Genomic DNA, 15,447 nt, shown 5'->3' with positions numbered 1-15,447 from the left:
AATCTAGGTGACAGAGAAGTGTTGTTGCAGACTTGAGAGTACGATCATTATTGGTGATTCGGAGGGGCGGGCAGCATGGAAGGTTTTTTAGTGCCAATAGTGTGGATATGCAGAAGACGGGGGCTTGGTAATGGCCACTAAGGAATAGACAGCAGGAAAACCAGAGGGGAAGATAGTACATACAGATCATATACATAATTACATAAAATAATAGTGCAGAAGTCCTCAAAATATCCAAAAAATATAACCTTCAAACTGCTGTTAAACGTTGATGGCTAAGCTAACAATGACATTACTAAGGTTTCACCTGAGATAGGTAAACTCTAAAGATCCTCTCCGTGGCGGGATTGCTCACTAATAATGTAACGGGAGTCAGGAAATCCAATATAATGCACGGCCCATGAAATCTGGGGGCAGGTTTGCCCGCGGGAACAAAGTTCCTAACCATGACTTGATCTCTGACTTTTAAATTGGTGGGCCTCTGTCCACGATCATATCTTTCCCTAACCTTTTCATGGGACACCTTAAGATTGGCCTTAGCCTTCTTCCATAGATCTCTAATATTATTGGGATCTATTGTCTCTGGTAAGATATCACCGAGTAACCAAAGGTTAGAGAGCGGCGCGTTAGGCACAGATTTAAACATCAGAGAAGCTGGAGTGAACTTGTGAGATTCATAAACCGCCGAATTTAAAGCAAAGGCCAACCAATGCAGGGACGTATCCCACCTGGAATGATCTTCATGATGAAACGCAATGAGAGCCGATCTAAGATTACGATTGACCTGTTGAACCAGAGATGGTTGAGGATAATACGCCGATGTAGTTACATGTGATATAGACAGATCAAAACAGAATTTACGGAAGAGGTTGGAGGTAAACGCTTTAGCATTATCAGAAACTATATATTGACACGTACCAAAGGAAGCAAATATGGTATTTAAACAAGAAATGGTGGACTGAGTGGTAGCCAGCTTAGTCGGAAATAACCAGGAAAACCTAGTGAAACCATCTACACACACTAGAATGAATTTGTTGGCGTTCCCCTTTGATTGGGGGAAGGGTCCAACACAAATATGACCTATAGGGCGGGGAAATGCCTTCAACAATCGTCTGCACAACTTGATCTTCTGGGAAATGAAGAGCAAATACCGTTGTGTAAATCTTAGTATCTTGGATGAAGTCTGCCAGATTTTCATCCAGTCGCTGTACTCTGTAATAGTATTTTTGAATTAAGGAAGACATGGCTCGAGCCGGAATGAAGTTAGCTAACAGGTGGGCATGGAAGTCTTCTATAGAAGATTGTTCAGCTATTGCCTGGATTATTTTGTCCGAGAGAACACCTATGGAGTAAGGTTAAATTATTTGAAGAATTTGAGAGTGAGAGAGGGAAAACAATAGTCCGTGATCTTGAAATTCAACTAAAAACCTTAAAAAGGAAATGACATCTTTAGTGGATTAATAGAAAACTTAGAAATTCACCTAAGCAACATAGCCCAAGGATGAGGCAAACTACTGAACCCAGGTGACATAATAGGTAACGGCCTAGGGGGTGAAGAAGCTTCAGACACAGCATTATTTAAAAAGAATGGTGGAATGGATGTACGACGATCAGGCTCATTTCCTAATGGGGCAGAAGTTTGTTGAGTTGCCACAGATTTTCTACCTTCTTCGCCCTTGTGGAAGAATCCTCCTCACTTACGATGTTTATCACAGTGGCTTGGTCGGTTTTGGGAGCAGCTGCCCCCGACAGTAATTGGCTAACTTTATTTGACATTTCAGAAAGATGATCAACAAGATTACTAGCCTCCTTAGCATGGTCTTCTTTTAACTTGAGAGAAAATAGGTCCCTAACAATCTAGCTTTTACTCTTTTAAGTTGATTGGGAAATGGATCACTCATTTCAAAAAAACTTACTACGGATGCTAGCTCAGTGGTATTATCAGTGATAGTGGAGAGAGACTCATCAATTTCCTTCTCTCCCAAAGTTGGGATACTAATAGGTAATTCTAATGACTCTTTAAGCTTGGTGGTATCTGCCGCAACTGTGCCTCCAGATTGAACATTCCTAATCAGTAATAATTCATAAATCAATTCCTCCTTGCGCAAGTAGCCGGGATGGAGGACTTCGCGAGGGCCAGACATGATGAAAGAAATTTACAAATTTAGAAAAGGAAAAAAAAATTCCAGCGACTGAGAAAATTCTTTGAGTTCGAAATGGATACTATGATTAGCCGTCAAAGGGGGCTTAATTGAGACCCATTCAAACACGCTCTGCTACCACTTGTTATGGGGTTACCCATGGAGCAGAAAGAGGTTAAAGAAGGTGCTGGGGTGAATGGGTCTAACTACAGTGTCAAAATTAATTAAAAATTTAAACTGAAGGTTATATTTTCAGAACTCAAAATTTAACAATTTTTACAGGTACAAGTTGCAAACATTAAACAAGATTGGGAAAAAATCCAAGATTCAGAACCTTAACACCTTGGGCTTTAAGCTCCTAGCTTTACATTTCCTGAGCTACAAGCTCAAATTTACAAAGAGCACAAATTTACTCAAGGGCAGAATTCCCCCTAATTCATGGAGCATTTGCTCCCAAAATACAATGTCTAGCCTTCCAGAGGCACTTGTTACAATCACAAAATTGAAAAAGAGCCAACAGGCTCTCAGTTTCTTCTAGCCTATTCAAGGGAATATCAGAAAATTACCATCACTCGCCATCAAGGCACAACTTACAAATTGAAAGGTAACGTTATACAGGGGTATCTAGTAACCAACCTACAGGGCCTTTGCAGAAAAGAACAGGTTAAGTAAATGGCCCGAAACACAAATTGAATGGAGGTGTACAGTGCTCCAAGATAGTGAAAACTTAAAAACCTAAAGGGCACAAGGCCGGTAACACAGGGGCTATTCCCAAACTACTGAGGTGACTCGTATAGGAAGTAATTTACCACATTACAGAATGAAAAACAGTTATAAACGTTGTCACCTCAAATCAAGATGAAGGGGAGCTCGAGAGGGTAATTCACTCTCTATCCTCGATTTACAGTTAAAGAGTTTATGAAGTTTTTACATTAGCCGAAAGAAGATTTACATTTTAGAAAACCTGGTTACATAGTTAAAGATTCGGACCATTACCTTGTAGATGTACTGCTGTCCGATGAAAGAGGCCGTCCGCCTCCTGCTTTGACACACACACTCAATAAGATGGCGATCAAGTGGCCAAGAGACGTGCAAAGCCGCAGTTTATAAACCCTCAGAGAAGGTTCGAGATTTTTCACAAATAAACCAGCCACACCCTCACAATTTTATTGGTCAATTTAAAAGTTACACTCAAAATCGAAGAAGAAGAAGAAGAAGAAGAAGAAGAAGAATGTGATAGGTTGAAAATTAATTACAGAAATTTGGGATTGGCTAGATTCAAACCTGGTGGGAAAAAAAAAGAAAATATTGCCAACCCAAAAATAAATGAACATCAGTCAGAAAAAGAAACTTATGAATACAAAACTTCTTTGAATTATAACTTCTTATTCCTCGCACCAGGGTGCATGAACATAGTTTTTAGTGGTGTCCTCTGTGGAAGAATGTCCAAACTTCTTGATGAATGTTGACCCGTTACATAGTCAAACACCACAACTACTACCGTAACGGCAGCCCAAAATACGAACTAGCAGTTACACTACTGCCCCAGTTCATCAGTAACAAGTGGAAGCACAACTGACACAATACACTCCACACCAAACAACAATAAAACAAGGAAAACTTACCTTAACAAGTGGAGAAGTGTCACAACAACCGTGGATAATTAAATAAACCACTGTACTGGACATCAGAACACACAAAATGAGTGAAAGAAAGAACACCTTTACTTTAAGAAAAAAAAAACATTCAATTCATAAAATTAAATGGTAGATCTATAACATCAGCCTTGTAACAAAATAGACTTTAAATAATCTAACGATCTTTAAAAAAAGAAAGATCAAATATCAACTAGTTGTGAGCCGCTCACTTAAAAGATACAAATAAAATGAACCAAAACTACGTTTCTGATAATATGACGATCGTAGAGGAATAACAGGCTAGCGTACCTTGGTCACTTGAACACCTTTCAACCTTTTTTAAATTACTCCGGTGTAATCCGGAGAGTTTCCCCAAGAGTCGAACGCAAAATACATACGTCAATGTAAAATGAAAACAAAACTGTCCCAAGGACAAAATACACCCAGAATATTGTGAAAGGATTAAGTATCCCCTGAAATACACTTAATATCATAACAGGCATTGATAATTAAGCATTAATTAATAATAATTATAATATAATAATTAATTAATGATGATTAAGCAGGCTCATTAAGCATTCTGCACCACCATCTCTAATTTTCATAATTGTCAGTCTAGCCCATTTTGTGTAATAATCACCAATCACCCTATGGTACTGTTAACTGTTGTATTTTTCCTCCCATGAAGCGGGTTTCAATCGTGTCCAGTCAGGTTTATATTTGTGTATACATTTTTTTTTTTTAAATTGTAATATGTCTAGTGGCATTTTTGTAAAATTCAGCATCCTTGTATTTTCACACATTATGTGTGCTGATATTCGTATGAAAAATATGTTTGGTAGATACCCTGTCAGAGAAGAACAAGCTTCTGTTTAAATTATTTCCTTGTCAAATTGACCCTTCTTCTTTTGACAACCATAACAGAATATTATATTATCCCTACTCTTGTTTCAAAGTTATGTTCTTTTGTTTTTAGAAAGAAGAAGACTACCAGTTGCGGCACACACTGGTGGAAGGTATTGTAAAAGAGCACGGTCAAAACCTCATCAGTAATCTCATACATGCCTGTGTGTTCTATCTCCATTCCTATATGCTGTCTGATGTAGCTGATGTCATCATGGAACTCATGCTTGCAGACAGAGTGGTAAGATTCCATCTTTACCTGCCTAAGCTGGGTAATATAGAGTAACATCACTTATTAATAAAATATTGTTGCAAGTCATCAGGGACCTAAAAACTAAAATGACTACTCAGAGAGATAGCTTGTTTTACTATCGACTAAATTTAGTATACTGTTTACAGTTGTTTACTAGTGCATGCGAGTTCAGATATTCTACTTCGCACAGTTTCTACTCACAAACTTGGCCAAACAGGGTTTCTTACAGCTCAGTGCCATCTCCAGAGCAGTCCACTCCAAAAGACAGCTAAACCCAAGAACCTAACTCTCACACAGCACTAAATTTTACATAGCCATGACCATCTGATTGCTCCGTTGCAACTGATGTAGGCCTGTCTTGGCCAAGCGAGTCGTTTAGCTATGAGCTTGCATTCGGGAGTTGGTGGGTTTGAATCCCAACGTCAGCAAACCTGAACATGATTTTCTGTAGTTTCCCACAGGCAAATGCTGCGTCTGTACCTTAATTAAGGCCGCGGGCACTACCTTCCCAATCCTAGCCGTTTCCCATCCTTGCACAGAAAACCTTTGATGTGTTGGTATGATGTTAAACCATTAGCAAAAAAGAAAGGACTGTTGGGCATTTCCCAGCTTCGCTCTTTAATAGGCCAATGGAAGATTCTAGATAAGGAATCTTGCAATTTCAACTTTCGGATCATTCCGCACATCTATCCATTGTTAAGGAGCTTGGCTAACGATTTACCAGGACTGTTGTTTTGCTCACTCACATTGTTGATGCTCTGCTGGCATTGTTACCTCTTTGCCAGCCCCAGCTCCCTCGGCCTTCATTGTCACAACATGTCTTGGATCTGAAAATTCATTGAACATCACACATTACAAATCATCGGTTGAGAATTGTTGCTGCTTACTCAGTTGCAGCAAAAAAATGAAAATAAAAACTGCTGTAGGTTTTTTAATATCTACCATATGTTTACAGTGAATTATTAATTCCTTGAGATCAGTCTAGAGACACATGACTGTAACATGTACATCCATCAATGGGCCGTTTATTACAATCAACATAAAAAAAATTCTATTTATCTGAGAAAATTGTGTTTTATTTGACATAATGAGGAATATTACACATCTGCTTCCATATAACATCATTGTAGATATAGTTATGAACATGATAAAGCATTTAAACATGGTAGTTCTAATATTTTGTCCACAGTTAGTTTTTATGACTGCTTGCATTCTGCCAGGCATACTTTCATTACAAAATGAGGCTACTGCAGCTAATTTTTCATTATGGTTCCAATGAAAAATTATCTTTTTCAAGTAGCTGCTGTTTAGTAGTAATCAATGTCCCATTTCAGACAATGTCACACATTTTCAGGATTGAAATTGGGTGAATTACCAGGCTGGTCCAAAAGAGGAATTTTGTTTCAAGAAATTTTTTAATAGATTTAGCTGTGTGACATGGAACACCATCTTCTATGAAAATCTTTTATTCAGCCTCACTTGAACAGTCCTTCATTTATGGGATCAGTCATTTCTCAAAAATTTGTCTATACTGATTTGCCTTTCCACTTATCACTGACCATATTGTGACTTTTGTTGGATGTTTAACCCTCAACTGGTATCATACGTCTGTGAGACACTGTTCTTACTTACAGTGCGTTTAATTCCTATAAATAATAATGGAGCCACAATCAGGACCATCTCGGTGAGTTTTACGATCTAATCAACCAAACTTTGAAATAGACTTGGAGGAAATGATAAATGAAGTGTTCGAAGACCATGATGTGGACGACAGTGATAGTGATCCAGATTACGAGATCGAAAGTTATGACATAACTGATTCCGAGCAGGAAGTGGATGATAATGAATCAATGGGTATGGATGATGGAGGCGAGGACACAGAAACGGGTTAAGGCGACATAAATACTGGACATTCATATCGCCATGATAATTGCTATTGTTATGGTAAGGGAAAATGTTTCTGATGGAGAAAGGCACAACCGCCTACTAATGTAAGTAAAAGACAACATAACATTGTGTTGCAGATTCCCAGGCTGCGACCAAAAGCAAATACCTTAGGTCGAAAACCAGACGTTGGAGAACTAAGGGGTCTACTTTTTACTCAAGACATTTTCAATGAGATTTTATGGTGGACACATGATAAAATTGCTAAAATACGAGCTAAATATTCTCGAAAGAAGTCATCATTCGTACAGGATATTGACGTTCTTGAATTAAAAGCGTTCGTAGGGTTATTAGTGTTCACATCAATATTCAAATCTGGCAACGAATCCGCAGATAATCTTTTCTCAGCGGATGGAACCGGGCGTGATATTTTTTGCAGCACTATGACTAGGAAGAGGTTTTTGTTTCTTTTGGCAGCTCTACGATTCGACAACCCAGATGACAGGGAAGAAAGAAAAAGGGAGGATGTAACAGCTGCAGTGTCCAACATTTTCAACAGATTTATTGAGAACTGTCAGCAGTGTTACTCTCCAGGCTCTACTATGTATGTTGACGAGATGCTTGTGCCTTTCCGCGGCCGATGTAGGTCTCGTATGTTCATGCAGAGAAAACCTGCTGAGTAAGGCTAAAAGGTTATGTGTATGACAGATACCATGACCCAGTATTTGTATAACATCTACATTTATTTGGGGAAGGCAGTGATGGACAAAGACTTTCTGCAGAAGAAAAGAAATTGAGCATTCCCACGCAATCAGTATTGAAGCTTGCCAAACCAGTCCAGAAGACACGCTGAATTATCACCGCAGATAATTGGTTCACCTCGATTGAACTTGTAAAGGAGCTTCTGACAAGAGAGCTTATATAGTAGGAACAATGAAAACAATAAAAAAGAGATCCCCCTTCAGTTTCAGCCTAACAAGACACATGTAGAGAAGTCTTCTCTTTATGGTTGTACAGAAACTATGACATTACTTTCCTACGCACCAAAGAAGTCAAAAGCAGTCATTATTAACTCTTCTGTGCATCACTCTATGGCAGATGATCCTGACACTGGAAAGCCTGAGATGATTGCTTTCTGCAATATGACGAAGGGGCGTGTCGATGGGCTGGATCAGAAGAGTGCGAACTACTCATCCAATTGAAGAACTCGTAGATGGCCAATGGCAATATTTTTCACTATTGTTGATGTGGGATGTGGTGTCAGTGCATTCATTCTTCAGCAAGCCTACCCTGATATTGAGGTAATGGCTAGGTTTGATTTTATGAAGACACTTGCCAAGTCGCTGGACTATCCACAAATGTATCAGAGGCTTACTGAGGTGAAGAATCTTCCACGTGAACTGACATTCTGCATGAGGTCGATTCTTCAGATTGATGACGAACAAGAGGAACCTGAACTGCCTGAATTATTCAAGGTTCGTAAAAGTGCTACTTTTGCGATCCTAAACTGTAAAGAACAAAGTATCCGTGCCAGAAGTGTGGCAAACCAATCTGCTCAGAGTGCGCCAAAGTAATCTGCCGAGAGTGCTTTGCGGATAAATGAAAGAGAAACATTTTTGAAGTCTAACATGTTTTTCTATATATTTTGAAAATCATAGCTGTATCTGGACAAATAAAATGTTTTGAGTTATAGTTATATACATGTAAAAATAAGGTAACATGTCCTGTGATAAGGAAAACTGTGCTTTCTAACAAACGTGGATTTTGAACCTTAAAATTGAAATTTATGTTTTGAGTTTTCCAGTAATTTTATGTTTTATTTGTTTGTATGGTCTTTGTATAACACTGACATAGAGCGAAATGATCGTAATAATCATCTTTTCTAGATTTTTTAGAAAAACAGAAGCGTCCACATTTTTGGAGCATCATTCTATTTTTTTTTTTAATTCTGGATTTGTAATTTTTTTCTTCTACATTTTGCACTGGCATGTTTAGAAACATATATTTAAAGGAATTAAGTTGAATAAATAACAAAAAAATTAAGAACATATTGTTTAATTTAAAAGTAAATATCTGGAGTCTGACAGACGTATGATACCAGTTACATTACAAAAATAGGTGATACCAGTTGAGGGTTAACTGTTTGCTTAGCACAGTTTTCATATTTTTTCACTTGATAATCTTCTCACAAACTGGGAATTCTCACTAGAAACTTCAAAAGCAGACTCACCACCTGAGCAAACCTGTAGGAATGAAAATGATCCATTTTATATTAATGATACCCATAAATCACTTGTTGTTGTCAGTGAACTGCTAAACCTATGAGTTATGTCCGAAAAGGAGTTGTATTATTGTGTTGTTAAAACGTGTTAGTGTTTTCCAGTTTTGGTACTGTGTATAATTTTAGTTAACAATGTGTGGTATTGATCTGCAGACATTCTGAATGACACGGGTGCTAAAACATGTCATTGAAATGTTGAATCGTCTTGTTCCAGCACTAACAAATTGATTTGTACCTCTTGTTATTCCCGCCATGTTTCTTTTTATTTAGAAATGTGTGTGAATGATTTATAGACCTTGTGGGTAACGTACATATGAAAATGTATAGCAGAATTGTCATCCTGTTTTGTGCCAGGATGTAGAAAAATGGATATGGTAAGGATTCATACAACGAAAATCATTTCTTTAGACCTCCCAGGGATGAAAATCAAAAATCTGTTTTTGAAGTGGGAGAGGGTCATTCCCAAGAAGGATAAGTGTCTTTACATATAAATCCTATATTTGTCAGGTTCATTTTTTAGTTAATTTGAATGTGAAAGTTGATTCATTTATTGTAAGTAATGATGAGATTGAAATTCAAATACTGAGGTGCAGCTTAAAGCCTGGCACGATACCTAATATTTTTCCAAATTTTCCTGTGTATTTATCAGAGCTATGAAAATCACCTGGAGGAAAAAAAATTGAGCAAGCACGAAAGGATGATGAAAATTATCTTTTAACTAACTCTGCTGTGACAGAAGTAATGTATTGAAGCAGTCAACTAAATGAGCCAAGTAAAATAATGTGACTGAAACGGAAAATAATCACAAAACATTTTAAATGTTTTGACTTTCCTATAGGACAGTAATTTTGATGCTGTTTTTATTTATCATCAAGACTTTGAGAATAAGTGTTTTTATAATGATTTTTTGGTTATGGTGGTTTGTTTTGTTTTGTATGTCTGTTTTTACGTTACAAGTTAAAACTTATGAAGATTAATTCTTTCATATGGACTTTAAGTGTGTGTTACCAAGTTTGGGTCACGTACCTATCAGTTCGTGTTTAGGAAGTAATGGGTTTGAACCCCACTGTCGGCAGCCATGAAGATGGTTTTCCACGGTTTTCCATTTTCACACCAGGTAAATGCTGGAGCTGTACCTTAATTAAGGCCACAACTGCTTCCTTTCCACTCCTAACCCTTTCCTATCCCATCATCGCCATAAGAGCTATCTGTGTCCACTCCTAACCCTTTCCTATCCCATCATCGCCATAAGAGCTATCTGTGTCGGTGCGACATAAAACAGATTGTTAAAAAAAAATAGTGGTGTTTATCTAGAGTATTTCTATAAACTTTATATTTCTTTTTCAAGACTGAAGAGAGCCTAATAGGGCCAAAACAAGTACCATTACTCTGTTTTTAGTTTAAATTTAATGTATTGACCAAGGTGGACTAATTACATTTTCTTAACTGTGAAGTTAGTACAAAACAATAATGAGATTTTTAAATTGTAGTCATCTCTTATTGGTTGCTGTGAATGTCCAAAGTCCCTCTCTTGCTAATTGCTCTACGTTTCTGAAAATGTGCCTCTTATTAGATGCCAAGTGGCCGGTAGTCCTGTTCTAATTGGCAACTTTAAAATGAAAAGTGAACATCACAGTGCTCAAATCTGGGGAGGGGGGTTCCTCTTTTATGTTGCATCGTGGTTTTGTTTACCATGGTTGTGATTGTTGTGGGCTTGAATAAGTTCAGTTGTTGATGCAGTTTTGTTTTTACGAGGGTAGATCAAATATAAACGGGAATTATTTTTTAAAATGTATTGCATCAACCAAAAAAATACACACATAGAGATCATTTTTCTACATAGTGTCCTGCCTTCGATGCACATTTTCTCCATCGGATTGGTAAGCTTTGATGCCATTCTGATAGAAAGAAGAGGGATGTGTGCAGAGCCAGTTGCACACAAACTCTTCTACACTTGCATAATCATCGAACCGCTGTCTGTCCTCCTAGATCTTGTTTTAGTGATCCAAACAAATGGTAATCGCAGGGCGATAAATCTGGACTGTACAGAGGGTGTTCCAGAGGTATCCAGTGAATATCCTCCAATTTTTCCCACGTTAAAGCAGCAGTATGCGGCTTTGCATTGTCAAGAAGAAGAATGACGTTTTGGATCGGTTGCCGGCGTCGCTTGTTGCGATACGTAGCTTTTGCTTCATTCAAAAGGTGACAGTAATAGGCTGCATTAATTGTCCTTTGTTCATGAAGAAAATCCACCAACAAAATGCCCGTGGAGTCCCAGAAAATGGTTGCAAGCACCTTTCCAGCATATAAGCATGTTTTGGCCTTGACCGGACCTGCTTCGTCTCTTCGCCGCCACTCCATGCTTGCTTACTTTGACTCTGGGGTGTAATGATGCACCCAAGTTTCATCACAAGTCACAATACAATGCAAGAAATCCTCTCCTTCCTCCTCGTAACGACGCAGGAGTCTCTGACAAACTTCCTGGCGGAAATTTTTTTGTTCCCGGTTGAGGAGACGAGGAACCCAGCTGGCAGACAATTTTCTGAAATAGAGTACATCTCATATGATGGTTTGAACACTTCTGTAACTTATTCCTATGACCAAAACAATTTGCAAAATGTTTATTCGCTGATCTTCACCAATGGCAACAATGTTGTCTGCAGTGAGGCTTGCCTGCGGTCTTCTTTCATGAGGTTCATTTTTCCCAGCTTCTCTTCCTGCCACAACTTGTTTAGCCTACTCCTGTACTTGAGTCTGTGAAAGTGTTTCTTCCCCTAACTGTGCACAGAGCCTTCTCAAAATATCAGAAGGTTTGGTGCCCTTTTTTGCAAGAATTTTTATAATGATGTGTTGAGCAACAGACGTGTGCACCTCTTGCTCACTCATGGCGTACTGAAGCAGCCCAGCTATCCACCATCGTTTGCACGTGCAGAACCCTTCTCCTGGCAAAGCCCCGCCTCAGAATTATTACTAACAGCAGCGGTACGTTTAAATTCCCGTTTATATTTTATCCGCCTTCATAAAAAGTGGTACTCTGCTTAATGTTTGTTCATGTGGTGCAGCCAGGGACAATGCTACTTTTTTTGTAAGAATTAATTCAATTTATCAGTTATCATTACAATATGGGATGATGTGTTCGTTCAAGATTTGAGTCGTATGCACGAACAAACGTCTATGTTACATTTTTGTGGCATTTGAGATATTCACGGAACAAACATCTATGATGTGTCCTGGATCTGTATTTGCAGGTAGTTTGAGCATATCTCAACAGATGGCAATAGTATTCCAGAAATTGCGACGAGAAATGCACTTGAAAAATAATGGAACAAAAGTCTATGTTACATTGTTTCCCGCGTGAGCGCTTGACAATGTCACGAATTGAATGCAATGTAATGAATATATTCTAGTCTGGAGAGTGTTCTTGTGTGTTCAGTCTTATATTACTGAGTTTATTTAGTTTCTCATCGACACTGTAGTCATGCAATCAGACAATAGTAGTAATCATAATGTACTGTTATCCCAAGCAGTGTACACAAGTTGACGAGAAACAGATGCAGGAAAACATTTAAGGGACAGTGGGAAAGCTTACACCAGTAAAAGAGGTAAGCACGTAGAAGAACGTAAAAAACCAACAGATAATTTTTATTGTAAATGTAGGCAGTCTGGGTGTAAAGAATTGAGTTGGAAATTAAAACTGTCCTATTTCCTGGAATTTTATAAATTATCTTATGATGAACAGACCCTTTATTTAATGAAATGTGTAACTTAGAGGAACCTAACAGACAAAGGAAAGGACTAACAAATGCACCTTCTCGGAAAAAGGCTATATTTCGTTACAGATTAAGCTCTCTGCAAGTTTTAAAATCTACTCTTACGCACACATTTTCAGTTTTGCACAGATGTATGCAAACTTTGCGGTTAAATATGAAAGACGGGGTCAGTGTTCCTAAAGACCAGAGGGGCAAGCATTTCAGTCGTCCTCACTCTATTAAAAATGAAATCAAAAACAAAGTTACAGAACATATAAACAGCTTCCCTAGAGAGCCCAGTCATTATTCTCGACACAAAACCGAGAAAGAGTACCTGTCACCTGATTTAACCTTAGCTAAAATGTACAGAGCCTTTAAATCAAAGCACTCTGAGGCTGAAGTAAGCCTTATGTACTATCAATCAACCTTTTATGAAATGAATCTGAAAATAGGCTCTCCACGACGTGACACGTGTAAATACTGTGACTTATTGTTTAACAAACTTCAAGCTGCTCAAACAGAAGAAATGTCATAGAAAGAAAGAAATCCACCTGATCAATACTAATTTTATTAAAATTTTCTTAATAACAGGACCGGTTTCGACTCTTCACAAGTCATCCTCAGCTGTCATATACATACACATTAGAATACATGTTTTAATAGTTGCACCTTGCCAATAAACATTTCATATTTGCCTGACATTAGGTAATATGTTTCAGAGTGAATAATTCTGTTTTTATGTCTAAGTTTAGAAAACCAATAATATATTAAAAAGATACCTCTTTCTGAACACATTAAAAGGATCACAACACATGATAAAATTTGCTATACCGAGCGAGTTGGCCGTGCGCGTAGAGGCGCGCGACTGTGAGCTTGCATCTGGGAGATAGTAGGTTCGAATCCCACTATCGGCAGCCCTGAATATGGTTTTCCGTGGTTTCCCATTTTCACACCAGGCAAATGCTGGGGCTGTACCTTAATTAAGGCCACGGCCGCTTCCTTCCAACTCCTAGGCCTTTCCTATCCCATCGTCGCCATAAGACCTATCTGTGTCGGTGCGACGTAAAGCCCCTAGCAAAAAAAAAAATTTGCTATGTACATCTGACCTTGAATATATCATTAACGTTCAAGTTTTACCAGTAAAACAAGTTCCTAGGATGACTTTGTCCCATTGCGTTATTTTTAGTCATAAGGTCTAAAAAATGTGCTTAAATGTAGCTGCGTATACTCTTATAATATACTTTATATTAGACTTGTACCTTGTCAAATTGAGTAATATGAATCTGAACTTGAATTTACGTTGACAAAGTGGTATGTATGCGTTTATAATAACAGTAAGCCAGGTAATTAAAACCTGTGTTGAATGACCTCTTCAATTGTATACTGTGTAAAATACATTACATGCAACATAAGACAATAGTACACTTCAATATGCAAATGTTAAACAAAGAGTATAAGACATTCATTCAAGTTTTTGTGGAGTTCATATGAAATACTGTTTTCGTTACGCGTACATGCCAAGTTCAAATGGGGTACTTTTTGGTCACTATATGATATTTGCTTAAAGTCCAACCACTATATAGCTTATATTTTGTTCTAGTTAAATGTACAGATTTGAAGATGAATGTGCTGCTGAAGTTTGAAACCGTTAATACAGGAACACTAGCGTGTGAAAGCTGTTGTTGTAGGTGGCTCTTTTCCGACCTCTGACACTTGCTAACTATTGTCGTTGGGTGATTGGGAAGTGTGTAGCTTGGCTGCTTGGCATATTATAGATATATTATAGACATATTATAGATATCAATACGGAACATTATGAAATTAATTAATCAAGACAAACAGAAGAAAAGCGGAAGAAAATACAGACTGATAGTATGCTGCACCATCACAAAGCCGATCAAGCATATAAAGCCATGCACAACGATGGTGAAATTGCCGAAAGGAATGAAAATGTAACTGTGCTTTGTGTCGATCTGCAACAAGTTCTGTTCTGCCCTACAGTTACGCATTCATCAATATACAACCAACGACAGCTGTCTTGCTACAATTTTGCTATACATGGCATAGGACGAAATAAAGTAACTTTCTATCTCTGGAATGAAACAATTGGGAAGAGAGGATCGACAGAAATAGCAGCATGTTTATTAAAACACATCACTGAAAACTTTCAACCAAGCAGTTTGGAGAGCAGAAAACTTATTGTATGGCCCTATCGATGCGTAGGACAAAATAATAACTGGCTACATCTTGTACTATTCAGAAGATTTGTTACCTCAGGATTTTTTGATGAAGTTCATAAAAAAATTCTCTGATCGGGACACAGCTTCCTACCATGTGACAGAGACTTCGCATTAATTGAAAAACAAACAAAAAAGTTTTTACAATCCACGTTCCTTCTGAATGGAAGTATGTGATAGGAGAATAATTTATTTCAAGAAACTATGAAATAGCAGAGATGGACAGAAATTACTTCAAAAGTTTTGAACCACTGACCAGGGGTATCATGAAGAATAAGGAACTAAAAGTCATGGAGGCTATGTGGATAAAATGTACTAAAGATGACCCTAGTGGTGTATATGTTAGAAAATTGCACAATACA

At 37.9% G+C, this 15,447-nt stretch overlaps 1 protein-coding gene across 2 annotated transcripts in view; it reads left to right on the top strand.

The window, feature by feature from the left end:
• Window positions 1–15,447, top strand: part of Tnpo-SR (transportin 3) — a 239,055-nt gene that overhangs the window by 202,831 nt on the left and 20,777 nt on the right. For both annotated transcript variants that reach the window (XM_067153792.2, XM_067153791.2), the window contains one exon: window positions 4,755–4,922. In XM_067153792.2, coding sequence (XP_067009893.2) covers window positions 4,755–4,922 — 168 coding nt within the window. The remainder of the gene's footprint in view (window positions 1–4,754; window positions 4,923–15,447) is intronic.

The sequence above is a fragment of the Anabrus simplex genome, chromosome 9 (genome assembly GCF_040414725.1).
Source record: "Anabrus simplex isolate iqAnaSimp1 chromosome 9, ASM4041472v1, whole genome shotgun sequence".
Classification (NCBI taxonomy): Eukaryota; Metazoa; Arthropoda; class Insecta; order Orthoptera; family Tettigoniidae; genus Anabrus; species Anabrus simplex.
The sequence above is the reverse complement of the archived record's forward strand: the minus strand, read 5'-3'. Positions and strand labels throughout refer to the sequence as shown.